The 27,601-nt window shown below is 55.8% G+C and overlaps 1 protein-coding gene across 1 annotated transcript in view; it reads left to right on the forward strand.

The window, feature by feature from the left end:
• SPTBN5 (spectrin beta, non-erythrocytic 5) overlaps positions 1–27,601 on the forward strand; it is a 50,428-nt gene that overhangs the window by 13,496 nt on the left and 9,331 nt on the right. The window contains 38 exon segments of the mRNA XM_047769196.1: positions 68–259; positions 1,147–1,299; positions 4,647–4,777; positions 4,996–5,235; positions 5,505–5,792; positions 6,329–6,569; positions 6,702–6,841; positions 6,990–7,089; positions 7,852–8,022; positions 8,487–8,651; positions 9,076–9,290; positions 9,677–9,860; positions 10,034–10,234; positions 10,487–10,603; positions 11,637–11,794; positions 12,142–12,277; positions 12,520–12,665; positions 13,652–13,766; positions 13,867–13,977; positions 14,172–14,351; positions 15,871–16,074; positions 16,231–16,380; positions 16,607–16,711; positions 17,068–17,235; positions 18,012–18,161; positions 18,307–18,498; positions 18,679–18,774; positions 20,559–20,674; positions 20,760–20,874; positions 21,612–21,725; positions 21,927–22,048; positions 22,283–22,445; positions 22,659–22,847; positions 23,122–23,199; positions 23,808–23,980; positions 26,237–26,327; positions 26,424–26,570; positions 27,457–27,594. Coding sequence (XP_047625152.1) covers positions 68–259; positions 1,147–1,299; positions 4,647–4,777; positions 4,996–5,235; positions 5,505–5,792; positions 6,329–6,569; positions 6,702–6,841; positions 6,990–7,089; positions 7,852–8,022; positions 8,487–8,651; positions 9,076–9,290; positions 9,677–9,860; positions 10,034–10,234; positions 10,487–10,603; positions 11,637–11,794; positions 12,142–12,277; positions 12,520–12,665; positions 13,652–13,766; positions 13,867–13,977; positions 14,172–14,351; positions 15,871–16,074; positions 16,231–16,380; positions 16,607–16,711; positions 17,068–17,235; positions 18,012–18,161; positions 18,307–18,498; positions 18,679–18,774; positions 20,559–20,674; positions 20,760–20,874; positions 21,612–21,725; positions 21,927–22,048; positions 22,283–22,445; positions 22,659–22,847; positions 23,122–23,199; positions 23,808–23,980; positions 26,237–26,327; positions 26,424–26,570; positions 27,457–27,594 — 5,895 coding nt within the window.

The raw sequence follows: 27,601 nt of genomic DNA on the forward strand, positions 1-27,601 counted from the left end.
CCCACCTTGCCAAGCCTTCTGCTGCTTGTGGGAGCCCCCTCCAAACACCTTGCCCTCCATGCTGCAGGTGGCGTCTGCCCTGAGGGAAGGTCCAAGAAACCCAAGGGCCTGGCATGAGGTTTCCTGCTACTCTGACCCCCACAGTACCCAGAAGATAGCACTCCCAGATGAGCCTGACCCTGACTTTGACCCCAACACCATTCTGCAGACCCAGGACCGCTTGAGCCAGGACTATGAGGCCCTGCGGGCCCTGGCAGAGGTAACGCTCCTTGTTGAAGGAATGTTCACGAAGCACCTACTCTGTGCCAGACCCTGAGCTATGAGCCCAGGGACAGGGCAGTGACTGGATGTGCTTCCTGCCTTCGGGCACAGTAGATGCGAAATGAGTCCTTAGATTGTGAGATGGGAGCCTGAGAGGGGAGCCCGGGTCAGGCTGCGGAGTTGGGGAAGGAGTCTCTGAGGTGATGACCTTTAGGCTGAGGCTTGAACAGCAAGAAGCTGAGAGCAGGTGGATCTGGGGGAGGGCAGGGGAAGATGGCGAGGAGGAGTGTTCTCAGCAGGACCCCTGCAATAGCCGGAGAGAGGCCCTATGCAGAGGGACCCACTGTGGCGCAGTATGTTCAGGGTCTGGCATTGCCACAGCTATGGCATAGGTCGCAGATGTGGCTTAAACCAAAAAAAAAAAAAAAAAAGGCGAGGAGTGAGGGCCAGGGTGCCTGGAGCACAGCGGTGCAGCAGTGAGGTCTAGCAGCTGCTAGAGGGGAGCCCACGGAGGAAGGGCCAGGTCCCATGGGAGAGGCATGAACTACACCTAAGGGCCAAAGGGCATGAGTAGGACAAAATCAAAAGCCTACACTCTGGAGGTCCTGGTGGCTCAGCAGGCTAAGGAGCCAGCATTGTCACTGTTGTGACACAGGTTTGATCCCTGGCCTGGAAACTATCTCATGCCTTAGGCATAGCTCCCAACGCCCCCCAAAAAAGGCACATATTCTGCTGGGGCCTCCACCCTGTGCCAGCTTCCTGCCCTGGACCTCTGACAAAGGGTTTCTGGCCCTGGACCCTGCTGCTGGGGATGATGGGGACCTGCTCTGAGCATCCTGTGGATGGCACTGACCCTCACCCAGTCTCTGGCTGGCCTTTCCTCAGCACCACAGGACCCGGTTGGAGGAGGCGGTGGCCCTGTTCAACTTCTATGGCTTGTGTAGGGAGCTGCAGTCCTGGCTGGCAGACCAGACAGCGCTGTTCCGAACACTGCAGCCCCAGGCTGACAACTTGGAGGTCATGCAGCTCAAGTATAAGGTATTTGTCCCCTTGGAGCCAAGGAGGGTCTTAGCTGCTGGCCCCATTTATTCCTGTCTTGCTCACTCCACCACCTGCTCCTGCTCTCCTGTGTCCCAGTGCTCTGTGGTAGGTGCTGCTGGCTGGGAGGAGGGACAGAGGGAGATGGGCCTTGAATTTTTTGTGCTTTTTAGGGCCGCACCCGCAGCGTATAGAAGTTCCCAGGCTAGGGGTCGAATCGGAGCTACAGCTGCCGACCTACACCACAGCCACAGCAACGCCAGATCTGAGCCGCGTCTCAACCTACACCACAGCTCACGGCAACACCGGATCCTTAACCCATTGAGCAAGGCCAGGGATCGATCTTGTGTCCTCATGAATACTAGTTGGGTTCATTACTACTGAGTCACAACAGGAACTCCATGAATTTTATTTTAACTGAGGTGTCATTGGCACACAGCATTATGTTAAGGTGTACAATATAATATTTAGATGTTTGTATATATTGCAAAATGATGACCGCAATAAATCTAGTTAGCATTTATCACCATACATAGGGAAATTTTTTTCTAGTGATGAGAACTTGTAAGATTTACTTTCTTAGCAACTTTCAAGTATCATTAACTATAGTTGCCATGCTGTACATTTTATCCATGACTTATTTATTTTATAACTCTAAGTTTCTACCTTTTACTTCCCTTCACCCATTTCACCCACTCCCCTTGCCTCCCCTCTGTCAACCACCAGTCCATTATCTGAATCTATGAACTTTTTTTTGGTTTTTTAGACCCCATATATAAGTAAGGTCATGTGGTACTTGCCTTTCTCCATCTGACTTATTTCACTTGGCGTAATGCCATCAAGGTCCATCCATGTTGTCCTGAATGGCAAGATTTTATCCTTTTTATGGATGAATAATATTCCTCTCTCTGGCTCTTGCTCTGTGTGAGTGTACATATCACATTTATTTTTTTTTGTCTCTTCATCCACTGATGGATGTTTAAGGTGTTCCCATGTCTTGGCTATCGTAAATAATGCTGCAGTGACCATGATGGTGCATGTATCTTTTCAAGTTAGTGTTTTTATTTTCTTTAGATAAATACCCAGACACGGAGTTGCTGGATCATATGGTAGTTCTATTTTTAATGTTCCAAAGAACATCCATACTGTTTTCCATAGCAGTTGCACCAGTCTACATTCCTACCAACAGTGCACAAGGTTTCTCTTCTCTACATCCTTGCCAACACCTGGTATTTCTCATCTTTTTTTGGGGGGGACAGGGGCTGCACCCATGGCACGTGGAGTTTCCCAGACTAGGGGTCGAAGCAAAGCTGTAGCCGCCAGGTTACTCCACAGCCACAGCCACGCCAGATCCAAGCCGCATCTTTGACCTACACCACAGCTCACGGCAACGTTGGATCCTTAACCCAGTGAGCGAGACCAGGGCTTGAACCTGCATCCTCATGGATGCTAGTCAGATTTGTTTCTGCTGAGCCACAATGGGAACTCCTATATCTTGTCTTTTTTGATATTAGCTGGTCTGACAGGTATGAGATGATATCTCTTTGTGGTTTTAATTTGCGTTCCCCTTATGATGGTGGTGTTGAGCAACTTTTCATGTAGCTATTGGTCATCTATATGTCATTTTGGGAAAAATGTCTATTCAGAGCCTCTGCCCATTTTTAAATTGTATTTCTTTTTTTTTCTATTGAGTCGTGTAAGTTCTTTACATATTTTGGGTATTAACCCCTTACCTTATATATGATTTGCAAATGTTTTCTCTCATTCTGTAGGTTGCCTTTTCATTTTGTTGATGGGTTCTTTCCTGTGCAGAAGCTTTTTGGTTCGACATAGTCCCCCTTGTTTATTTTGCTTTTGTCACTTTGTTTTTGGTGTCAAATCCAAAAACTCATTACCTGACTGATGTCAAGGGGGTTTCCCCACTATATTTTCTTCTAGGAGTTTTATGATTCCAGATCTTACATTCGGTCTTTAATCCATTTTGTGTTCATTTTTGTGTATGGTATTAGAGAGTGTTCCAGTTTCATTCTATTGCAGGTGGCTGTCAAATTTCCCCAATACCATTTATGAAAAGACTATCCTTTCTCCACTGTATAGTTCTGGCTCTTTTGTCAAAATTTAATTGACCTGTATGTGTGAGTTTATTTCTGAGCTTTCTGTCAGTTTAACTGATCTCTGTGTCTGTGTTTATGCCAGTACCATACTGTCTTGATGACTATGCCTTTGTAATATAGTTTGAAATCAAGGAGTATGATGCCTCCAGCTTTGTTCCTCCTCAAGATTGCTTTGCTATTTGAGATCTTTTATTGTTCCTTACAAATTTTAGTCTTCTAACCCATGAACACAAGATATCTCTTCATTTATTTGTGCCTTCAATTATTTTCATCAATGTCTTAAGGTTTTCAGTGTACAGGTCTTTTACCTCCTTGGTTAAGTTTATTCCTAGCTATTTTATTCTTTTTGGTATAATTGTAAATGGTACAATTATAAATGGAACTCTTTTCTTAATTTCTCTTCCTAATAGTTCCTTATTGTATAGAATTTCAACAGGAGTTTCTGGTTCAGCTCAGCAGGTTAAGGACCCAGCATCTCTGTGAGGATGCGGGTTTGATACCTGGCCTCACTCAGTGGATTAAGGATCCATCATTGCCACAAGCTGTGTTGTCAGTCACAGATGCATCTCAGATCCAGTGTTGTCATGGTTGTGGTGTAGGCCCCAGCTATAGCTCCAATCTGACCCCTGGCTCAGGAACTTGCATATGCCACAGGTACAGGCATGAAAAAAGAAAAGAAAGAAATTGAACAGATCTGTATATCAATCTTGTATCCGACAACTTTATTGAATTCATTTATTCTAACAGTTTTTTGGTGAGCCTTAAGGGTTTTCTATATGTAAAATTGTGTCATCTGGGAGTTCCCAGTGTGGCTCAGCAGGTTAAGAACTCAACTAATATTCATGATGATTCAGATTCTATCCCTGGCCTCACTCAGTTGATTAAGGGGATGGTGTTGCTGTGAGCTCAGACGCAGCTTGGATCTGGCATTGCTGTGGCTGTGGCTGTGGCATAGGCTGGCAGCTATAGCTCAGAATCAACTCCTAGCCTGAGAACTTCTATATGCTATGAGTGAGAACCTAAAAAGGAAAAAAAAAAATCTTGTCATCTACAAATAGTGACAGTTTTACTTCTTCCTTTCCAATTTGGGTGCCTGACCTTGAATTTTTACAGGGCCCTCCCAGCCCTTTCCTTCCAGAGGGAGGCAGCTCATACATCTCCGTAGCAGAGCTGGTCTTATGTGGAGTGTGGGAAGAGAAAAGGCCCCCTCAAGGCAAAATCTCCTTTCCCCAGAACTTCCTCACTGCCCTGGCTGTGGGAAGAGGCCTCTGGGCGGAGGTTAGCAGCTCCGCCGAGCAGCTGAAGCAGAGATGTCCGGGAGTCTCCCCCAAGATCCAGCAAAAGCAGGAGGAACTGAGCCGGAAGTGAGAATGAAGAGGGGGTGCAGGGTGAGGCGAGCAGGCTGGAAGCAGTGCCCAGGCCAAGTGCCTGCTCACCTGACTTCCGAGCCGCCAAAAAGAAAGACTGGATGCATCGGAGGCAGGGAGGGGAGGGCAGGGCATGGGGACGGCCAGCCCGACAGGTCCCAGGATAGATGGGGAGGTGTCCTTGGGACAGAGACATCCCTGCTCCCTCTGCCCAGGTGGGAGCAGCTGGAGGCCCTGAAGAAAGAGAAGGAAACGCGGCTGGCGAGCACCACGCACATGTGCAGTTTCCTGCAGGAGTGTGGGTCCGCACGGGTCCAGATGCAGGACATGGTACTCCAGCTAGAAGCCCTGGAGCTGGGACACTTAGAGGACAGCCACTACATCCTGCAAGTGGCCCAGCAGAAGATGCCAGCGCTGGAGAGAAGCGTTCACTATCTTCAAAGGGCAGCCAGCAAGTACAGCCTGGGTTCAGCATCATGAGGGCCTGAGCAGGGTTATGGTTGGGGCAGAGGATGAAATAGAGGTGGGGAGGGTGGGCAGGAGGTGCTGTCTGAAGGGTAGGGGCGCAGGTTGGGGGACAGTATGAGAAAGTGCTCATGGTGAAAGGGAGACCACATGCTCACTGCCCCCAGGTCAAGGGTGAGGGGCGAATTCAGAGTTGCCACGCCTTTGCCCAGGGAGCACAGGCCGGGGCGCTGACTGCATGGTGTGCCCTGTCTCCCAGAGTGGAAGAGCTGGGTCCCGCAGAGAGCCAGTTCCTTCAGGGAGAGGTGGCTATGCTGCAGGGGCTGCTGGAGCGAGTGCAGCAGCAAGTGGCCCAACAGGCCCAGGCTCAGGCCAAGGTGAGGACCCGCCAGCACTTCCTGCAGGAGAGCAGGCGGCTGCTGCTGTGGGCGGATGGTGTCCGGGCTCGGCTGAACAGCAAGGAGGAGGCGGTGAATGTGGCCTCAGCCCAGCGGCTGCTGGGGGAGCACCAAGACCTGCTGAAGGAGATCCAGCTACAACAGGAGAGGTCAGGACAGGAGGGGCGGAGGGGGCGCGCTTCAGGCTGGCCACAGCCTTTGGGAACAGGCCATCAGAAAGGGAGAGGCTGGAAGTGGTGTGTCCCCTATGACTGGCCCAGGCTGGTGTCTGGCCTATTGTTTAAGGCAGGTTTACAAAGACAGTGTGACCACGGGCTGGTTGGGCAATCCAGCCTGCATATTTTCCGGAAGGACCCAGAGCAGAGGCTGAGCTTTCTGGAAGCTTCTATCCACTTGTCTGGGCATCACCATTAGCATGGCCAACTGGAACAAGGGTGTGACATTCAGGGAGCATGGCAACTAGTGAGTCCCACGGGCTGGGCTGGTTACATTCAGTGTCTCACTAGTGGCACAGGGCACAGCTGTCCCATTGGACAAGAGGACTGCCTGGGCTAACCAGCCTCAGACCCCTGCCAGTTACCCTCCCATCAGAGCTCCAAGATAAATGAACTGCGGAGGTGAGAGGGGAAAAATATTGGCGGTGGGGGTAGATAGGCTTTGACTCTCTGCCTGTCGTCTTGGACAGGCTGCAGCAGCTGGCGGCTCAGGGCCTGCCCATGGCAGCCTTGGACTCCCCGGACTCCAGAGAGGTGGCCAGTGCTCTGAGGCTCCTGGACCAGCAAGGCCAGGAGTTAAAAGCCGCCTGGGAGCAAAGACAGCAGCAGTTGCAGGAGGGGCTGGAGCTGCAGAAGTTTGGTCGAGAAGTGGGTGGTTTCACTGCCATCTGTGCCAGCCATGAGTCTTTCCTACAACTGGACAGCCTTGGGGTATGTAGCCAGGGGTGTGTAGCCAGGGTGCCCCTTCCCTAGGAAGTAGGAGCATAGAAGCCAGGCTGGGTGGTGGGCGAGATGGCGCTGACCCCCATCCTCCCAGCATGACCCTCATCTCTGCATCCCCAGGAGGACCTAAGGGAGGCCCAGAGTCTGTTGCAGCAGCACCAGGAGTTTGGGCAGTTCCTGAATGCTCTTGGCCATCAGGCAGAGGATTTACAGGCACGTGGCAAGAAGCTGGCTCAGAGTCAACCCCCCGCTGCACACAAGTGAGACCTGCACAGCCTGTTGCCCTGAGGCTGGGAGAGTACACGGGGAGTTGGGGGGACAGTGGGCTGAGCTGGGTGCAACATTTGGAGAGGGTCTCAGGCACAGTGGAGCCTCCCCACGTGCTCCCCAACTCCACCTGACCCCCAGGGTCAGAGAGCTGCTGCAGAGCATCGAGGCCCAATGGACCAGAGTCCAGGAGAGGAGTGAGCAGAGGAGGAGGCGGCTGCTGGCCTCCCTCCAGCTCCAGGTGAGGAGCTGACGCGGGCGTAGGAGGCCTCCTGGGAGGAGCGCCCAAGAGCCCACTGCTGCACTAACAACTGTGTCTATGTGGGGCCCTCTGCAGTTTCCAAAGCACTTGCCCACACGTTACATCATTGACTGCCCCCCCCCCCAATACCTTTTCTGAGATGGGCTTTCTGGCTCTGATTTTTCCAGATAAGGAAAAAAGTGAGGCTGAGGCCACACAGCTCAGAGGCAGGGCTGGGCCCAAAGCCTGGGCCTCTTGAATAACCCCTCACCGTCCCTCATCTGGCTGCTCCCCTCCACCATGGTTTCTGGCCACGCACTCCTGGCTCTTGCACGGGCCATGGGCTCTAGGTGCAGATCTTGATTCTGTCAGGTATTTGTTCTGCCCGTGATGGAGCCTCAGAGCTGGGCTAGTCCACAGGCTACCCGGAGCCCAGGTCTGTTTGGAGACAGAGGGCTGTCCCTGATCTGACACTGCTGGAGCCATGGGGACCTGGCCAGATGCGCCTCCTCGTTGGGCACAGAGCACCGTGGGGCCAGACCTTGATTCTCCGGGCTGCTTCTGCTGTTTTCCCTGAGGCCTGTTCCTCCCCATCTTGGTTTCTCTGTCCCCACTGGGGAGCAGTAGCCCCAGGCCCCACCTCTCCTGCATCCTACGATCAGCTGTGCATCCTGCAGCGCCCTGAGACCCCTCCCACTAAAGGTCCTCATACCAGCCCTCACCCCCACTCTGTGACACCAGCCTCTCCTGGTCCCTTGGCAGGCATGGAAGCAGGATGTAGCAGGGGTGATGCTGTGGATGGAGGAGAAGAGGCTGATGGTGGCAGATGAGCCATCCCAAGAGCCAGGCAACATCCTGAGGGAATTCAAGCGGCACAAAGCAGCTGAGCGCGAGCTGCTGGCCACACAGGGGCATGTGGAGGGCCTGCAGCAGGTGAGGAACATTGGATGCAGCGGGCAGGGCCTGGTGGGCTCCACATTTCCCCTGCAGAGCATGTTTTCAGGGAGCATAGTCACTGGAGGCAGAATCCACCCCAGTCTCCACAGGGTTAGGATTGCCCAGCTTCCTCCCCTAAGCAGGCACCCTGTGGTCTTAGTGCCCAGACCAGCCCAGAAAGCTTCTATGGTCCCTTCTCCTCAAGTTTAAGAGACAGCCCTGGAGCCTGCCGCCTCTCCTGGCAGTCTGGCGCCTGCTCACCCCTCACTATTCACAGGCCTCAGAGGAAAACCCTCCCACCTCTGCCAACAGATTTGGGGCCATGGGAACAGCTCGAGGTCTTGCAGCCTGTGGAGTGCAGCTCACAGCACCCCCACCGATGGCCCCGGGCCCAGCCCGTCATGGTCACACTCAGGACCATCAGCTCAACAGGATGCTCCGGGCTTTTGTGTCCCCTGCAGGTTGGAAGAGAGCTGCTGAGGAGCAGGCCCCATGCCCAGGAGGACGTGCAGGCCAGGCTTCGGGGTCTGAGTAGCAAGTGGGAAGGGTTGAACCGCAGGATGGCAGAGCGTGGGAAGCAGCTCCAGCAGGCTCGGTGGCAGGACCAGCTCCTGGGGCTGCTGCAGGTCAGCCAAAGAGAGGGACGGGCACAGGAGGGAGACCGAGGCTGGGCTGGGCTGGGCTAGGAACTGACAGGAGGGGAGAGGAGTGCTCTGCTGACTCCAGAGTGGCCCTGGGAAGTCCTGCAGCCTTTGGAGGCCTCTGGCCTATGTTGATCCTGACTTCGCCCACCGTTGGCCATTCCAGGATTGCCTCCTGGGTGCCCCTGTGTGCCAGAGAGGAAGAAGTGTGAGGCGAACAGGGGTGCTCATGAGGCTCTGGGAGAAGGGTTGGGCACCCTGGGTCAGGGTGGCCAGTGGCATGGACAGAGGTCCCCAAAGGTCCTTGGTGTATCTGGTTGCTACTAGCACTGCACCTTAGAGCCCAGGAAGGGGCACTTGCCAACCTGTACGTGGAGAGCATAATGCAAGGCCCTGTGACCCTCCCCAGGACATCAAGAGGAAGATGGAACAGCTAGAGGGGGCCCTGCAGAGTGCAGAAATGGGGCAGGACCTGGGCTCAAGCCGGGGGCTGCAGAAACAGCACTGCCAGCTGGAGGCCGAGAGCCAGGCACTGGCCAGCAAGTTGGCTGCCCTGGTCTCTCAGGCCCACCAGGTGGTCAGCTCCCAGACCATCACGGAGCAGATCCAGAAGCATCTCCAGAGGTACTTGCCTGCTTGATCCATCTCCACCCCATTGTGTGTAACTGCCACCAGGTGAACCTGAGGCCAGTTTCACCCAGTGAGCCCAGCAGAGGGGCCCCCACAAGCCCTGATGTTGTCAAAGCCTCTTTCCCTTGTGAGTAGTGTCAGCCCTGGAATGGACTCTGCACTAACAGCTGTGTACGATGAGGAGCCCTTTCGTTTCCAAAGCACTTTGCCCCAGCCAGGCAGGTCCTCTGAGTGGGACCCTCTCAGGTGCCTCCCCCTCATCAGATAAGACTTCCCCAACTGTCACCTCATTCCTCGTGCATGGGTCTCTGGCTGGGCCAAAAAAAGAACCGAGTGCTGGACCTCACCAGCTCCCAGCCTCTCCTTCTCCCTCCCCCCAGGTTGGGGTCCCTGCAGGGACGGCTGGCCACCCGGCGACTGCAGCTGCAGGCCTCAGTCGAGCTGTACCAGTTCCACCACCTGAGCAACGTGGAGCTCACGTGGGTGGCAGAACACATGCCCTCAGCGAGCTCCTGCTCCCCCAAGTCCTTGCATGGTGCCCACAGCCTTCTCCGCAAGCACAAGGTAATGGTCCCCGTTTTCTCCCTTTCCCAGACCCTAGTCTCTGCCCCCAGCCCTTTTCTGCCAGTGAGTGTTGCCAGAATTGGGCCCTGGAGCCGCATCCACAGCTCTGTTCCAGGCACCCCGTGGCTAAGAGAATCCCAGAGGCGGCAGCGCCTCGTGTTGTTCTGTGGCAGGAACTCCAGGCAGAGGTGAAAGCCCACCGGGGACAGATGCAACGGGTGCTGGGTTCCGGGTGGAATCTCGCAGCCTCCAGCCACCCTGAGGCCCAGCACATCACGGAGCAGTGCCAGAAGCTGGAAGGCCACTGGGCAGAGCTGGAGCAGGCGTGTGAGGCACGGACCCAGGACTTGCAGCAGGCTGCCACTCTCCAACAGGTAGGATGCCGAGGGCATGGGGTCAGGGGAAGGAGCCAAAGTCAGTGGCCTCTATGAGCAATGTCTGCAGGACCTGGGGCTCTCAAGGAGCTAAGTCAGTAGTGAGAACTCGGGGCCTGGAACTGCCTGGTCCCCATGGGTGCAGAAGCCTCTCTGGGCTGCCTGCTGGAGAGCAGTGGTGTGACGGCCTCAACAGGTGATGTAGGGGTCCCATCTGAGACCATTGGGGTGAGTTGGCACCATTCTTGGCAGTATTTCCTGGATGCATCAGTGCTGGAGGACTGGGTGGAGGAGAAGTGGCAGCTCATGAGCAGTCAGGACTATGGCAGAGATGAGGCAGCCACCATCAGGCTCATTAAGAAGCACCAGGTACTGTGTCCTGAGCATCACCTCTGTGGTCTGGACTGGGCTGATGCTGGGCCAGGGGAAGGGGTCTGTCTCATGCCCAAAGGGCACATCCTGCTTCTCAGAGACATAGAACCCTGCTCTTGCTGCCTGGAGACAAGCCAGCCAGCCCCTCCCCATCCCCCACCCAACTCCTGCAGGGCCCCCGCTCACCCCCAGCAGCTCCCTTCTTCAGAGGCCACCCCTTTGAAAAGCCCATCTGCCTTCTTTCATCTCTGTAGTAATTGACACCCCTGAGACCTCTGGATTTCTCTGCCTTCTCTTCTTGTGTCTTCTCTTCCCCCTGGCACTTTTCTCCTTTCTGAGGGTTACCCGTTCCAGCCCTCCCCACATCTTCCATGGGCTTCTTCTTCCCACACTTTGACTACCTTCCTTTGAGTTAACCAAATACCCTTCCTGAAACCTACCTCCCCCACAAGCATCCCTGATTAAAGCAAGGGAGGCCTGGAGTCCCCCTCCCCCTTCCTGGAATCTGACTCCCAGAACCACACCTGAGCCCTGGACCTATGGCAGTCCTGAACCCTGTTGTCACTCAGTGTCCTCCTGCCTGGGCATTTTGTCTACAGAGCCCTAGTGGTCAGTATTTCAAGGTCCTGTGACTGAGGACTTGGAGCCATTCCTAAGGGACTTGCCCATAGCTGTGGCCTCACAGAGCTTCAACATCCCAGACAACCTGGGAAACTCTGAACTCCATCCATTTTTCGTACTGTGGTGCTGGGGCCCAGGTTACCCATCACTCACCCTTCCCTGCTAGATGGCAAGCCCTCTGCAGGCACAGACTGTGTCTTCACTTTCATGGGACAGTAAGATCTCTGTCACTATCGGGTATGCAGATGGTGGGTGCATGAGAGAGCCAATGGGTTGGGATGGGTGGGTGGGTGGGTGGATGCGTGGATGGGGGAGATGGGTGGGTTTCCAATCATCAGGCGAGTGAACAAGAGGGTGAATGGATGGATAGATGGATGCGTCACCCCGTCTGAGCCTTGTGTGCTGGCAGGCCCTTCAACAGGAGCTGGCCTGTTACTGGAGCTCCATGCAGGAGCTTGACCAGAGGACTCAAACCCTCACTGGCCCTGAGGGCCCTGCACAGCTGGGAAGGGTGCAGGAGAGGCTCCGGGAGCGGCTGCAGGCCCTGCAGGAGTTGGCAGCCACACGGTGAGGGGTGCTGTACCCTCAGGTTTAGGGGACCTAGCCACGGTTGACTGTTAGCATCCCACAACCCTGAGCTGGAAGGAGCCCATAGTCCACATAGGGATGGCAGCTGACTCCTTGTTGTGCATTGCTCCCCTCTTTCCCTAAATCCCTCAGTGAGGGCCTACTGGGCAAGAACCAGACCCCTAGCCCCCTGCTCCCTGTCCCGCTCTGGCCTTCCTCTGTTGACCTCTCCCTGAATGCAGAGACCATGAATCACCTCCTCCTTCAGGTAACCCCCTGTGGCTGGGCCAGTTGTCCCCAGGGGGGTGGGCAATTAAGTTCTGGGGAACCACGGGTTGTCCCCACAGCAACCGGGAGCTGGAGGGGACCCTGAAGCTGCATGAGTTCATGAGGGAGGCTGAGGCCCTGCAGGGCTGGCTGAGCAGCCAGAAGGAGGAGGCCAGAGGAGGAGAGAGCCTTGGGGAGGACTATGAGCACATCCTGGTGAGAGGAGGCTTGGGCCAGGGAGGAAGCCCTGGGGCAGGATGCTGGGGGCTGGGCTGGCTGGAGAGGGGGCCATGGGTTCTGAGCCCTGGCTGAGGATGGGTCTTTCAGGTCCAATGGGGCAGGCGCTAAAGCCATCCATCACCCCCTGGCCCAGATGTCACAGAGGTGCCTCGCTCCCCAGGCTGCTTGCCACTCACCAGCTAGGGGCCACCCTGTCACCTGCTCCCCTTTCTCCTCAGTGCGTCCGCACCAAGTTTGCAAGGTTTCAGCACCAAGTGGAGAGGGGTGGCCAACAGGTGGCCACCTGCCAGCAGCTGGCAGAGAGCCTGCTGGAGCATGGACACGGCGCTGCCCCCAAGGCCCGTCAGAGGCAGCAGGATCTGCAGTGAGTGTCAGCCAGGCTGCATATTTGGAGGAGGGCAAAGGGCAAGCAGGTCCTAGAGTGTTAAGAGGAGGCTCTGTCTTCCCCCGACATGTATGGAGAGGGGGCTGCTTGCAGAGAAGCTGAGCTCGCCACAGGTGGCCATGGCCTGTAAAGAGAGACAAGGATGGGTGTGCAGATCAGAGAGCCCTGCCAGACCCCTGGGGCCCTTTTCAAATCACTGGCTCCCAGGACTTGGAGCAGGGGCCGTGGCAAGACTGCTTAGCTGCCCACTGGCTCATGGGGATCCTCCCCCAACCTTTGAGCTTCGAGGCAAGTCATCCTCGTTTATAACCCCCAGCACGAAGCCCAGCCCAGTTTAGGAACACAGGGAGAGTTTGCTGAGTAAATGAGGAATGGAGAGCAGATGCGGCCTCTGTCCCTGAGTGATTATCATCTGATTGACCCATTGGGACCTGAGGGCACAAGATGTAAAGAATATACACAGCCCAGAAATCAGTTCATGGAGTTCCCGTCATGGCGCAGTGGAAACGAATCTAACTAGGGACCATGAGGTTGCGAGTTAATCCCTGGCCTCACTCAGTGGATTAAGGATCCGACATTGCAGTGAGCTGTGGTGTAGGTCACAGACGTGGCTCAGATCTGGCGTTGCTATGGCTGTGGTGTAGGCTGGAGGCTATGACTCTAATTCGACCCCTAGCCTGGGAACCTCCATATGCCATGGGTGTGGCCCTAGAAAAGAGAAAAAGACAAAAAAAAAATCAATTCAGTGCTGAGCATGACAACAGTGAAGAGTTGGATTCAAAGCAAAGCTAGAAAGACAGGCTCCAGGGCCAGGACCAGGTGGGAGAGGGGGTTAGGAAGAGGAGTTTGGGTTAGTCCTGGATGCAGCCAAGAGAGCAGCGGGGCTAACCAGCCCAGCGAGGGGGCAGAATGTGGTTCCAGACCAATGACTGACTGGCTGCCCCCTCCCTCACCCCTGTGGGCAGGGCCGCCTGGTCGGAGCTGTGGGAGCTGACCCAGGCCCGAAGCCGCCTGCTCCGAGATGCCGAGGTCACTCTGAAAGTTCACAGAGATCTGTCGGAGGCCCTCATCCAGGTCCAGGTGTGAGCCTGGGGGAGGAAGACGGTTCTTTCTAGAAGTGGATCCAGGCTCAGTGCTCCCCCCTCCATTCCTAATGCCCTTGGCCATGTCCTTTCCTCAGGAGAAAGCCTCAAGTCTCCCCTGTGACGTGGCCCAGGACCTGCGTGGGCTGGAGGCCCAGCTAAGGAGACAAGAGGGACTGGAACGGGAACTTGTGGGCACTGAGCGGCAGGTGAGCCCAGGTCTGGCTGCCTCTCCCACTCAGTCCCACAGGTCCCGGTGGACACCCATCTGTTCTCTGGCTTTCTCCCCACTCCCTCAGGGCCACCAGCCATGCCAACTGTGCATGGAGGGCATGGGCCAGGAGGGACTGTGAGCTGAGCTGGCCCTTCAGCCTCCCCTCCCTACCCCCCACCTTGCCCCCAGCTGCGGGAGCTGCTGGAGACTGGAGGCACCATGCAGAAGCTGGGGCCCAGGCCTCAGGCCCTGGCAGTGCAGCAGAGGCAGCAGGCTCTGGAGCAGGCCTGGGAGGCCCTGAAGCTGCACGTGGAGCAGCGCCGGACCCAGCTGGAACAGGCACAGCTCCTGGCCCACTTCCACACAGCGGTGAGGCTCCTTTCCCCTGGTGTGCGTGTGTTGTACTGTGAGTGTGCATGCACTAATAAGGCCCTAGATGGAAAACGAGTGTGAACATGAGTAGGAAGAGCATTGGGCAGGAAGAGCAATGTAGATATCTGTCTGGCCAGTCAGAGGGCTCAGCCCAGGGGGTCCTGCTGTGACTCCTTAGGTTTGTGTCAATAACAGCCCAGGTGAGAGAGAGCACAGTCAAGAGACAGGGGTCATAGCCAGAGCGCAGGAGGAAAAATACCCTAGGAGAGCCCGTAACAGGAGACCCAACTGTCCTAAACAGTGACCTCTAGATCAGCTGGCATCTTTTTTTTTTTCCCTTTTCTTTTTAGGGCCACACCTGCAGCATATAGAAGCTCCCAGGCTAGGAGTCAAGTCAGAGCTACAGCTGCCAGCCTACACAGCTACAGCCACATCAATGCAGGATTCAAGCCAAGTCTGTGACCTACACCACAGCTCATGGCAATGCTGGATCCATAACCCACAGAGTGAGGCCGGGGATCAAACCTGCATCGTCATGGATACTAGTCAGATTCGTTTCTGCTGTGCCACAAGGGGAACTCCAGCCAGCATCTTTTTAATACCTTTGTTGAGCTCTGTGCTAAGAGCTATGGGTGAGAGAGGAGGTGATATAGAGCCTATGAAAGATGGACTCGCTGCCATCAGGGAGCATATCTAGCTGGGGACATGACCCTAATGCCCCAGAGAGTCAGGTTGGGACAGTAAGCCCCGGCCCTGGGCTGTCCAGGAGTCTCCATGTCCCAGTGCCTGGCAGACCAGAAAGCCGAAACTATGACACAGCAAAAGGGCTCGAGTTTGAAGACCCAGCTCTGCCACTTCTTAGCAGTGTGGACTCAAGCAAGGCACTTATCCTAGCTTGTAACACCCTGTGTGTGAGTGCCCAGAGGTTCCATAACTCTTGCACACACATCGTGCCATTTACCCCTCTTGATCTGGGCAAGGAGGTGTTAGGACAAGGACCCAAGGCTCTTCCAGCTCTAACATGTATTGGTACACAAATCAACAGAAGACTATTTGTAAGTAGGAAACCAGAGATTCAGAGGACAAGGCAAGCAGTAAGATGTCATGAGATGTCGGGGGGCCAGGGCAGGCTCCATGAGGCACAGGAGGCCTTGGCTTTTGATGAGCATGTGAGCTGGGAAGGGATGGAAGGAAGGGGAAGAACTTCTAAGCAAGAGGCCCAGCGAAAGCCAAGGGTGGGGAAAAGTCTCAGGTCAGGACGAGGAGGAGGCTGTTCTGCACCTGTGGAAGTTCAGTGGCCCTGGGGGGACTGGGTTGAATGATAACAGAGGAATCAGGTGACCCCGGGCCCCTTGAGCCTCACCTGAGGCTCTGACCCCCAGACAGCTCAGGGCCACTCCAGGGTGTGAGTGGATCCTCCAGAGCTGGAGGGCTGTAGTTGTGCCTCCGAGCCTGGTTCTCTGCTGCCCAGCCCAGGCCTCACCTCTCTCTCTCCCTCTGTCTCCCTGGGGTCCAGGTGTGGGACTACACCTCCTGGGTGGCCAGTGTGTGGCCAGAACTGCAGGATGGGGAGAGCTCCCAGGAACCCCACAGCAGTCTGCTAAAGCTCAGCGCCCACCAACAGCTTCAGGCAGAGCTGCAGGCTCGGGAGGAGCTGCACCAGCATGCCACCCAGCTGGGCCAGCAGGCGCTTCTGGCTTCAGGGATATCTGTCAAAGAGGTGGGCCCCCTTTTCTAGTGCCCCCAGCCTCCCCTGACGGAGCCTGCCCTGATCACTGTGTCACATGCCATGGCCTCCAAGGCTTCCCTCGGGATCTGCTTCTGTCTCGTCCATGCGGCTCTCCCCAGTGCAGGCTCCCCACGTGCCCATCCCCAGGTCCAGGAAGAGCTGCGAGCCCTGCATGACAGGCGGGAGCAGGTGTTCCAGGCCTGGGAGCAGAAGCAGGAGAGGCTGCTGGCCGTGCACCGGGAGCAGCTCTTCCTCAGAAAGTGTGGCCTCCTGGACAAGATGCTCACAGCCCGGGAGGCAGGTGCCCTCACCCCATAGGAGGCACACGTAACTCCTAGTCCCATTCTTCCCCCTCTGTCCCCTCCCCCCACTCACTCACTTGCTTTCTGGGGCTCTGGCTTTTCCTTGATGGGGCGCCCAGAGGCTGCACACTGCCTCAGCCCAGATAGCTGCAAATGAGGATGTGGGGCTGGCTGTCAGAACAGTCCCTGATGGCCTCTGCCTTTTCCACGGGTTGATCCAGGTCTTCCTGAAAACCAGCACCCTGGGGAGCTCTGTGGAAGAGGTGGAGCTGTTGATCCGCAAGCATGAGACCTTCCAGAAAGTGCTGACTTCCCAGGATGAGAAGGTAATGGGTTTGGTCAGAGTTGGATGGTGGGAGTCTGGGAAATCTACACAGTTCGAAATGGGGGACTTGGGTGCTTGATATGTACCCACAGGTAATGCTGATATATGGGGGTGAGCTGGGGCACCTGGTTAGCACTGACTGAGCTTAGGAGGAGGGCCTGGGCTAGGATGGCCCAACTGCGAGGACACAGGGACCATGTGTCGCGTGGTCATGGGGAGTGGGAGGGAGGGGGCTGGTTCTGGCTTGCTGGGAGGACCCGCCAGCTCTAGGTCGCACCTGTGGGCCAGCCCCTCTCCAGCCTCCCCAAGTGGAAGAACAGCGGGCTGTGCCCCCCTCAACCCCCACCCCACCCACAGGTGGCAGCCCTATGTGAGCAGGCGAAGATGTTCACGGGTCCCAGGGCACAGGGCCTGTTCCACGTGGTGCTGGAGCGCCGGGCGCGGGTAAAGGAGCTGGCGGAGGACTGGGGATACGCCCTGCACACCTCCCTGCTGATAACTGCCTTCACCAGGGCTGCCATCCAGGTCAGGGCCCCCCCCCCCCACCAGCCCAGTGCCTTCCACTTGGGCCACATGGTACAGGTTACAGATAACGTTTACCTTCATGGGCTCGTTCAGGCTTCGACACAACCCTGAAGTTTGGAGAGTTAAATGGCTTTGTCAGGAGCCATGCTGGAGCCCAGGCATTTGACTCAAAGCCCTGTGAAGACCCTGCTGCTTCCTAAGGTCTCAGTAACCTGGGGCAAAAAGAGGCATTGGGGAGTTTCTGTTGTGGCTCAGAGGGTTAAGAACCCAGCTAGTGTCCATGAGGTTGCAGGTTTGATCCCTGGCCTCGCTTAGTAGGTTAAGGATCCAATGTTGCCGTGAGCTGTGGTGTAGGTCACAGATGTGGCTCAGATCACGTGTGGCTGTAGCTGTGGTGTAGGCCTGCAGCTGCAGCTCCAATTGGACCCCTAGCCTAGGAAATTCCATATGCTGTGGATGCGGCCCTAAAAAGAAAAAAAAGAGAGGCATTGGGAGAGAGCAGAGCAGTCCAGAGCCCAGGGCAGGCAAGCCTCACCTCCACAATGATATCCCACCCAGTGTCCCTGCCCAGGCCCTTCCTGTGTCTGGGGGCTACCTGGGCCCCGGGCTGTCTTTTGGGGCTGGGACCATTGGATCTCATTTACCAGGCACTGCCCAGCCCTGCCCTTGGGCCAGCAGTCAGCTACCTGGGCAACAGCTGGGGGCAGGCATGCAGGATGGCTCTGTGGACCAAGGCAGTATCAGCATCATGAGATTCGTGTCCCCACCCCCACCAGGTCGAGGACTGGATCCAGGAGCGACTCCAGCAGCTGAAAGAGCCAGTTCCTCCTGGGGACCTGAAAGATAAGTTGAGGCACCTGCAGAAACACCAGGCCTTTGAGGCGGAGGTCCAGGCCCATGAGGAGGTCATAACCTCTGTTGCCAAGGTACCAGCCAGGCCCCCACTCCCACCCCCCATCCCCCACCTCCAGTGGCCAAGGGGAAAGGTCTGAAGCAGGAGGAGCCGGTGATGGAGAAAAAGCAGGAGGAAGGGCAGCAGGCGAAGTCTCCTGATGTCCCCTCTTTCCCCAGGAGGGGGAGGCTCTCCTGGCACAGAGCCACCCTCGGGTGGGAGAGGTCTCCCAGAGGCTGCAGGCACTGCAGGAGCACTGGGAGAAGCTGAGGCAGGCAGTGGCCCTCCGCGGCCAGGACCTGGTGGACAGGCGGAACTTCCTGGAGTTCCTGCAGAGAGTAGACATTGCAGAGGCCTGGATCCAGGAGATGGTGAGACCCAGCCGGGCAGGGACAGAGCGGTGACTGGGGCTTCGGGGCTGACAGATGGGGGAGGGAGCCCCAGCAGGGAGTTCCCAAAGTTTCCCCCTGCCCCAACACGACCCTAGCCACTGGGTGCACCTAGTGCTGGGTGCTCAAGAGTGCAGCCTTCCTGACCCTGGGCCTCCACAGGAGGTGATGGTGAACATCAGTGACCTGGGCCACGACCTTGAGCACTGCCTGCAGCTCCGCAGGCAGCTCCGCCAGCTCCCAGGAGTCTGGGCCGGGGTAAGGGGGCCCTGCCATGCATCCTTGCATTGGGAAATGCAGCTCGGGGTAGTGACTGAGCCTGGGCTCTGGAGCCAGATGTGGGCTTTCATGTCATCTCCACATTTAACAGCCTGCATGCACTTGGACAGGCTCCTCAGCTCGCCAGGGCTTAGTTTCTTCATATTTAATATGGGAATACTGCTTACCTCATAGGTAAAAGAACATGCGTGTGGTGGTAGTGGTTACACAAATCTACCCACGTGATAAAACTTCCTGGCCCTGTACCTGCCCCCAACACACAGATGGATGCATGTCAGTTCTGCTCGATGCTGAATAAAGTCTGTAGTCTGCCTAACAGTGATACCAAAGGCAGTGTCCTGGTTTTCATATGGTGCCATAGTTAGTAAGCTGTGACTGTTGAAGGAAGCTGGGCAAAGGGTACATGGGCCTTCTTTATACAAATTGTGCGATTTCCTGTGCATCTGATTATTCCAAAAAATGTTTTAAATGCACTTATGCCTGAGCGTGATGGATGATCAATAAAGTGCAGCTGCTCAGAACCCTCGTTCAGCATCTCAGTGTCTCCCCTAGACCCCCTTCCCCACTCATACACACCCGCAAAATCAATTTCTCTTATGTGGTGTAGAGGAAAGAAATTGGACAGGTGTATTCACAGTCACAGAGCCCAAATGTTCTAACTTCATCCCCTGAAGTATGTGACTTCTTTTTTTTTTTTTTTAATGGCTGCATCCATGGTGTCTCTAAGTTCCCCAGGCCAGGAAATGAATCTGGGCCATAGTTGTGATGTATGACACAGCTGTAGCCATGCCAGATCCTTGAACCTACCTGCGCCTCTACAGTGACCCAAGCCACTGCAGTCAGATTCTTAACCCATTGTGCCATAGCGTGAACTCCAGTATATGGCTGCAGAGCTCCAATGTAAGCCTTTTGTGGAGTTTCTTGCTGGCCTAGCAGGTTAAGGATCTGGCATTGTCACTGCTATGGCTCGTGTTACTGCTGTGGTGCAGATTCAATCTCTCCCTAGGAACTTCCCCATGGGTGGCTTAAAAAAAAAAAAAAAAGCCTTTACTAAAGTGGAATTTCACAGCCACCGTGCCAGATGCTGTAGTAGAAGGAGTATTAGATAGACTTGAGGAGCTGGGCTTGGGTCCTACCTCTGCCATCAATTGACCATGTTAGCCTTTGAGCTCTGCCCTGTCGATAAAAAAAAGAAACCCCCTTTCCTGCTCAACCCCTTTGAGACACCTGTTAGGAAATGCTTTGGAAATGGAGACCAATGCAAGATGCTTTTACTGGGCAGGACACCTGCAGTCCTACCCATTTCAGGGACCCCCTCCCCATGTAGCCACCAGCGGCCCCCTACAGTGACTGAGCAGTGGCAACTTCAACCCAGTGACTCCCAGGGGTGGGGACGTCCCGACCTAAGGAGGCTGACACCACTTCATTCTACCCCTTACTTTGCTTTTCTTATCATTTTCCTTTAAAAACGTCCATCCATCAGTGGGTGCTTGCCCTCCCCCTCCTGCCTGCTCCTGGCCTGGAGAGCACATTTTCTAGCCTTAGAGACAACCCTGGGCTACAGGCCAGGCCCAAGTGTATCTTGCTCGCTGCACTTGGCCTGGGATGGAACGGCCACAACAGAGAAAGCAGCTGCCTCCACTCCCCAGACATGCTGTTTCTCAAGCTCTCTCAGGCCCAAGCAGACCCCCCAAGTGCTGACTGTGTGCAGAGAAGGGGCTCGGAGTGGGTGTTGCCGAGACCCTCACCCTGCACCCCCACAGGACACGGTGGATGACGCCCACATCAGGAGCATCAGTGACTTGCCAGTGAAGCTCAAGAATCGGGACTCTGAGCAGGTCGAGACCATCTGCCAGCGGCAACATCAGCTCAACAACAGGCCAGTCCCCGAGCTGGGAGCAGCGGGGCCGGGAGAAGGGGGCTGGAGGGCTGCCTCAGACTGAGCCTGACACCCTCTCTACCAGGTGGAACCGTTTCCATGGCAGCTTGCTCCGGTATCAGCAGCAGCTTGAAGGGGCTCTGGAGAGACACACGTTGTCCCAAAAGCTGGATGACATCATTGAGCGGATTGGGGAAAAAGTGAGCAGCCAGGAGCCAGTGCGTCCACCCCTCGCCTGCCTCTCCTCTTTAGTTGGGTATCAGAGCCAGCTCTCACTAGGGGCCCATCAGGGGGTCTTCCAGGGCCTCTTGGGGTCACTTCTAGACCTAGAAACCCCCATTGAACGCTCAGAGGCTAGCCTACCTGGCTCCCTTCTCCCCCAGAAGCACCACGAATCCAGAGGCCCAAGCACCCCTCTCCCCACTGTTTCCTCTATTGTCCCTGAGCAAGGCCAGAACCCTCAGGAGGTTTGCCCAGAGTTGTGTCAGCAGTCACAAGAAACCTGGCCTTGACACTGGCAGAGGCAGGAGTAGAGAAGTTGTACACAGCCTGAGAAGCGCCCCCATGAAGCAGGCTGTGCTCTGTTCCGAGCATTCAAAGGCCTCTGGTTCCTGCCTCTGCCAGGCAGGTCTGTGCTCAGTTCCCCGCAAGAGAATGAGCGTCAGGTGAGACAGTGTCTGCGGCTACACCACACCCGCCGGTGGAGGTTACTACCACCGGGGAAACGCCGCCCCAGGGGTCTCCTGGCAATCTTCCTCCTTCATAGAAGGAAGGGACCACTGGTCAGGGCCAGCGTCCTGCTGCAGCCTCAGAGGACACTGAAAATGAATCAGGCTGGGTGCTTGCTTCCTGCACAGAAACCCCATGGCCGGTGACCCCTCTGCAACGAGGGAGGAGCTGGAGCTAAGGCTGGTAGCAGCACCCTTTCCCTTCCCAGGCTGCCCTGCTCCAGGCCCTGAACTGCAGGAAAGATCTGGAGAGCCTGCAGAGGCTGATGTGGAAACACAAGGCATTGGAGCAGGAAATAGGCCTCATCCAGGCCCAGGTGGAGGTGTGCAGCTGGGTGTGGGGTGGGTTCCAGGTCCAGAGTTCCTAGTCCATGGGTCCCCAGGCAGGCGTGCTGGGGCGGAGGGAGCAAGATTCAGTACCTCAAGAGGCAGCCAGGCCCACTCAGTTGTACAACCCCAGGCTGGGCTCCCCTGAGTACGATCCACCTCCGTGTTCCAGCCCCTGACCTTGGCTTCCCTCACAGCTTCTAGAGTGTGAGGTGAGCCGCTTCTGCCAGAGGAGCCCTGAGGCAGCCCCCAGCCTCGCCTGCAAGCAGCAGGAGATGATGGATAGCTGGTGGCAGCTCCGGAGTGGGGCCCAGAAGTGGTACACTCCCCCAGGGCCTCACCCTCCCTGCCCTCTTCCCTGCGGCATCTCAATCCCCACTTTACCTGAGAGTCTCTCTCCATCTTTCCAGTAACCCCCTGTATTGCCGCTGTATAAATTCCCAGCCCATGGGCCCTTCTTTGGCTAAAGGGATTCTGGGAGAGAAGGCACTGGTGGGCACAGGGGGAAAGGGGCTCGGAGGCCCTGGGACCAGCTGATGAACCCCGTGGGCAGGAAGGAGTCGCTCGATGCCTTGCACCAAGCTCAGAAGCTGCAGGCTGTGCTGCAGGAATTGCTGGCCTGGGCCCGGAGCCTGCGAGCTGAGATGAATGTGAGGAGCACCCCTGGCAGCCTGGCAGAGGTCCGGCTCATGCTGGAGGAACACCAGGAGAGCAAGGTGAGGGGCCTAGGATCTCACCTTGTCTCTAGCCTTCCCTCACTGTGGTCCTAGTTTTCTCCAGGGTTCTTTCTGCAGTGGCTCCCTCTGCCTGTCTCTTCTTCCACCCCAGCCCCTCACCTGTCTTCCCTGCCGCTCCTCCTTCCCACCTGGCCTCTCCCCTCCCACTCAGGGAGCCTCTGCCGCTGGGATCTGAGCCCAGTCCTCTTACAGGCCGAGCTGGACTCCCACAAAGACAGCATCAGCCTGGCCCGAAGCACTGGGCAGCGACTGCTTGCCACTGGGCACCCATCCACCCCCGACATCCGCCAGGCCCTGGCTGGTTTAGACCAGGAGTTGAATAGCCTGGAACAGGCCTGGCATGAACACCAGCTCCAGCTGCATCAGGCCTTGGAGCTACAGGTAGGCAGCCTCCATCCCACCACCACCCCTGGGACCTGTGCTAAACCACTGTCCCTGGTCAAAGCCAAAGCCAGAGAGGCTGCCTTGCCAGGGGCTTTTCCCACTGCCCACCATGCAGTCGTGCATGGCCAGTCTCACCTCTGTGCACTGGTTCTGTTAAGCCAGGCCCCTGGTCCCTGGTCCCTGGTTTCCCACCAGACCACCAAGAGGGTCAGTCGACCTGCAGTGACTGGACCCTCTGCTCACTTCCTCTCGCCTTTTCCTTTCCCAACAGCTGGTTCTGAGCTCTGTGGAACACATGGAAAGTTGGCTCTGCGGCCAGGAAGCCTGCCCAGCCAGTGAGGGTCTTGGAGTAGGTGCCCAGCAGAAGTGAGGGAGGGTTTGCAAGAGCAGCATTAGGGATCAAAACGGCCAGTGCTGCCTGAGCTCCCCAGGCCAAGGGCACCCCCTGACCCTCAAGCACTTTGGTCTCTAAGCACTTACCCATCCGGCATTGGCAGTTCTGGTGCCCTGCAGGGGTGGGGGACACAGGGAATGCCATGGGAGCTTAGAGGATGAGTGTGCCCCTTGCTGCCTTCTTGCCTCCTTCCCCAAACCCTTCTCACCTCTGCCCTCCTCACCTCCTTATACCTGGAGGTTTGTTTTCCTACAGCTGTCCCAACCGCATGGCAGGTGAGCCTGACTCACTCAAAGAATAATTGGGGGCTGCCTCATCTGTGCTGGCACAGCCTTACTGGGAGTGCAGGGGGGACGTCCCTGTTATGTAGAAAAGTGCCATCTGCCCTGGAAATTCTGATACTTGGCCCTTATCCCCCGTGCTTTCCCTAGTTGAGAATTACTGCCCTAAAGCCAGATACAAGCTTGAGGAATAGGGGGATGTGTTTCATAGAATGGTTCTAGGTAGGAAAGCAGACATTTTGGGATGGGGAGGGGTGCCCCATGGACCGCATCGCTTCCCAGGACTCCTTGGCCGATGTGGAGACCCTGCTGTGGAAGCACAAGGTGCGTGAGCAGGACCTGGAGGCACAGACGGAGAAGATCAACTCCCTGGAGGCCGCCGCCCGCAGGCTGCACCAGGGTGGACACCCCAAGGCCCAAGGTGCCCTGGACCGGTGCCAGGCCATGCTCCTGAGGTACCTCTGGCTACAGGGCTAAGGGGATCATGAGTGGTGGGCTGGCACAGGCACCTGGATCTTCCCCCATCCTTCTACCTCTTAGCCTGGTCACAGCCTTTTCCAAGGTCTCAGATCAGATGCCAGGGCCCTACCGCTCCAGCCTGCAGTGTGTCAGCCCGTTACAGAGTCACGCAGCACATGGTCACCCCGTAAAATAAAGGGGACTTTTACAAAGAAGCACACGCTAAGAGAGGGATGACCTCATGAAGTGGTGGTACCAGAGCACAGTGGTTAAGCCAACAACGCCAAGCTTCTGCACTGCCCATCACGGCGGAAATTGGGGCAGCCTCCTCGTGGAGTCTCGGGTCTACGTCTACAATGAGGGGATAAAAATACCAGCCTCTTAGGGTTGTGGAGAGGATGGGAAAGGGGACCTGGAGGTCCTGGCACGGTGCCTGGTGCTCAGGCACGTTGGCAGATTTCTTATACTCATTTAACTGAAGCTGGCACAGCCGTGAGACTCCAGGCTCTGCCTCTTTTCCTCATAAAAGCCCATCTGGTTCAGCTGCCTCATCCAGCCCCTCAGACCTTTAGATAAAGGCAGATTGGACCAAAAGTTGGATCCCAGGCTGGTGGGGGTCTCCATCCTTTGCAGAGAGCCCATCAGGGCCCACCAAGTTTGTGGCTCCCTTGCTAGTACCTGGTGACCACCCCCTACTTCCCTGCAGAAGAACCCCACCTGGGTGCCCAAGGTCTTTGGCAGAGGGCAAGCATTGGTTTGCTGGTCTCCATCAACACACCCCCATGCCCACCCTTAGGTGGCTCCTGGCAGGCCCCACTGCTCCCAGGACAATGCCACCCTGACCCACTCCCTGTCAGGTTTCTGGCCTCCTCTAAGGGGCAGCGTTTTCACTCCATCAGTACTCTGTATCTCCCCTACGCCCCACACACTCACAGCAGCAGGGGATGTGAGTGCCAGCAGGATGTGTGCCTGGGCCTCTGTAGAGTGAGGGTGGCGGGGGTGGGGGTGGGTATGAGTGCTTCTTTTCCTATTTTTTTAATAGACCTCATTTCTATTCTTGTGCATATGGCAGTGGACTTCCCCGAGGTACACACATGTATAATCAGTGTATATATACATACGTGCACACATACAAATGCATACCCAACTCCTAATATAGCAGAGTATGATTTTTTTTTTTTGGTCTTTTTCTAGGGCCGCTCCTGGAGGTTACCAGGCTAGGGGTCTAATCAGAGCTGTAGCTGCCAGCCTACGCCAGAGCCACAGCAACGTAGGATCCGAGCCGTGTCTGCGACCTACACCAGAGCTCATGGCAACGCTGGATGCTTAACCCACTCAGCTCAGCGATGCCAGGGATCCAACCCACAACCTCATGGTTACTAGTCGGGTTCTTTAACCACTGAGCCATGACGGGAACTCCTAGCAGAGTATGATTTTTTTTTAAAAGTGGTTTAGATACTGATTAAGTTTGCTAGGGCTTCCATGACAAATTAGCACAGGCTGGGTGGCTTAAACAACAGCAATTTATTTCTCATAATTGTGGGGGCTGTTAAGTCCACGATCGAGAACTTGGTGGCCTTGGTCTGTCCTGAGGCCTCTCCTTGGCTTCACATGGTCTGGTCCGTCTCTCTGTATGTGTCTGTCTCCTAATTTCTTCTTATAAGGACACCTGTCCTATCAGATTGGGGCCCACCCTAATGACCTTGTTTAATTTAATTCTTTTTTTTTTTTTTGTCTTTTTGCTATTTCTTGGGCCGCTCCTGTGGCATATGGAGGTTCCCAGGCTAGGGGTCGAATCGGAGCCGTAGCCACTGGCCTATGCCAGAGCCACAGCAACGCGGGATCCTAGCCGCGTCTTTGACCTATACCACAGCTCACGGCAACGCCGGATCGTTAACCCACTGAGCAAGGGCAGGGATCGAACCCGCAACCTCATGGTTCTTAGTCGGATTCGTTAACCACTGCGCCACGACAGGAACTCCTAATTTAATTCTTTAAAGTAATCTCTTATCTTCAACACAGTCACATTTGGAGGGACTGGGAATTAGGACTTTGGCATAAGAATCTGGGGGACACAGTTCAGCCTGTAACAGGCACTAAGGGGAGAAGAATGTGGCTCTGTTTCAAAGGAAACCCCAGGCTCAGGGTCTGTTGATGCAGAAGAAAGGCTGTGCAGACAGGTAGGGCACCCCCCACCCCCACCCCTCAGCTAGGGAGCAGACCTGAGGCCCCTAAGATGCTCATTCTGGCAGGAAAGCGGCGCTCCTGGAGCGAGCCAGGACCCGTCGCCACCAGCTGGAGGAGCTCAGGCAACTGCGGGCTTTCCTACAGGATTCCTATGAGGTTGGTTGGGGTAAGGGAAGAAGTTGCCACAGGGAAAAGCCATTCTTCTTCAGGGCAGCCCTAGGCAGCAGAACCTGGTCCTCCCTGTGTGCCCAGGTGGCCTCATGGCTGAGGGAGAAGAGCCTGATGGTCCTGGAAGAGGGATGGCAGGATCCAGTGGAGCTGCAGGCACAGTTGCGGAAGCAGCATAACCTCCAGGCTGAGCTGGACACGAGTGTGCACCACCAACAAAGGCTACAGACGGTGAGGCCCAGGAGTCCAGGACGGGCTTACAAGCCAGAGCAGGGGGCAACCCCACAGAGCCCTGGCAGCTGGCTCTGAATCACAGCCATGGATGTCCAACCTGCAAGTGCTTTCTGTACACAGGCATTGTGCTCAGCATCTGGGGGTAGTGAGACACGGTGGCTTCCCTGGGGCATCCTCTCCAGAAGCAGTGCCTTTTAAGAATTTTAAAGATAGTTTTTTTTGTTGTTGTTGTTGTTTTGGTCTTTTTGCCATTTCTTGGGCTGCTCCCGCGGCATGTGGAGGGCAGAGGCTAGGGGTCAATTCGGAGCTGTAGCCGCCAGCCTACGCCAGAGCCACAGCAACACGGGATCCGAGCCAAGTCTCTGACTTCCACCACAGCTCATGGCAACGCCAGATCCTTAACCCACTAAGCCAGGCCAGGAATCGAACCCACAACCTCATGGTTCCTACTCGGATTTGTTAACCACTGAGCCATGACGGGAACTCCTAAAGATAGTATTTTGATATGATAGTTTTTTTAAAAAGCCTCTTGGAAAGACATCAGATAGGGGCCCGGTCAACAGTCCTATGGGTCTAAGAGTCAAAGAAGAAGAGCACCTTTTAAATTTACACTCTTTCACCTACAACGGGCAGGCCCTGCCCCCACACTGCCTCCCTCTGATATAAAGTGCCCTGCTAAGTATCTGAAATGTTTGATCTTAACAAAATCACCGTTATTATTTCCATTATGTGAATGAGGAAAAGGAGCTCAGAGAGGTTAAGGAACTTGCCCAAGATCACATAGCTAGCACACAGACTGTGAGGCTAGGGTTTGGAACCAACTCAAGTACCCTGACACCAGCAGTCCTGAATGCATGAGGTATGTGCTGTGTTGTGGCCATAGGAGGGGCAGAGGCTGCTCCGGGAGGGCCACCCAGCCTCAGAAACAATCCAGAAGTGGCTGCAGGAGCTGAGTGAGCTCTGGGAGGAGCTGCAGGCCAACTGCCAGAGGAAGGCAGCCAAGCTACAGGAGGCCAGTGAGGTGAGGC

Source organism: Phacochoerus africanus, chromosome 2 (genome assembly GCF_016906955.1).
Source record: "Phacochoerus africanus isolate WHEZ1 chromosome 2, ROS_Pafr_v1, whole genome shotgun sequence".
NCBI lineage: Eukaryota > Metazoa > Chordata > Mammalia > Artiodactyla > Suidae > Phacochoerus > Phacochoerus africanus.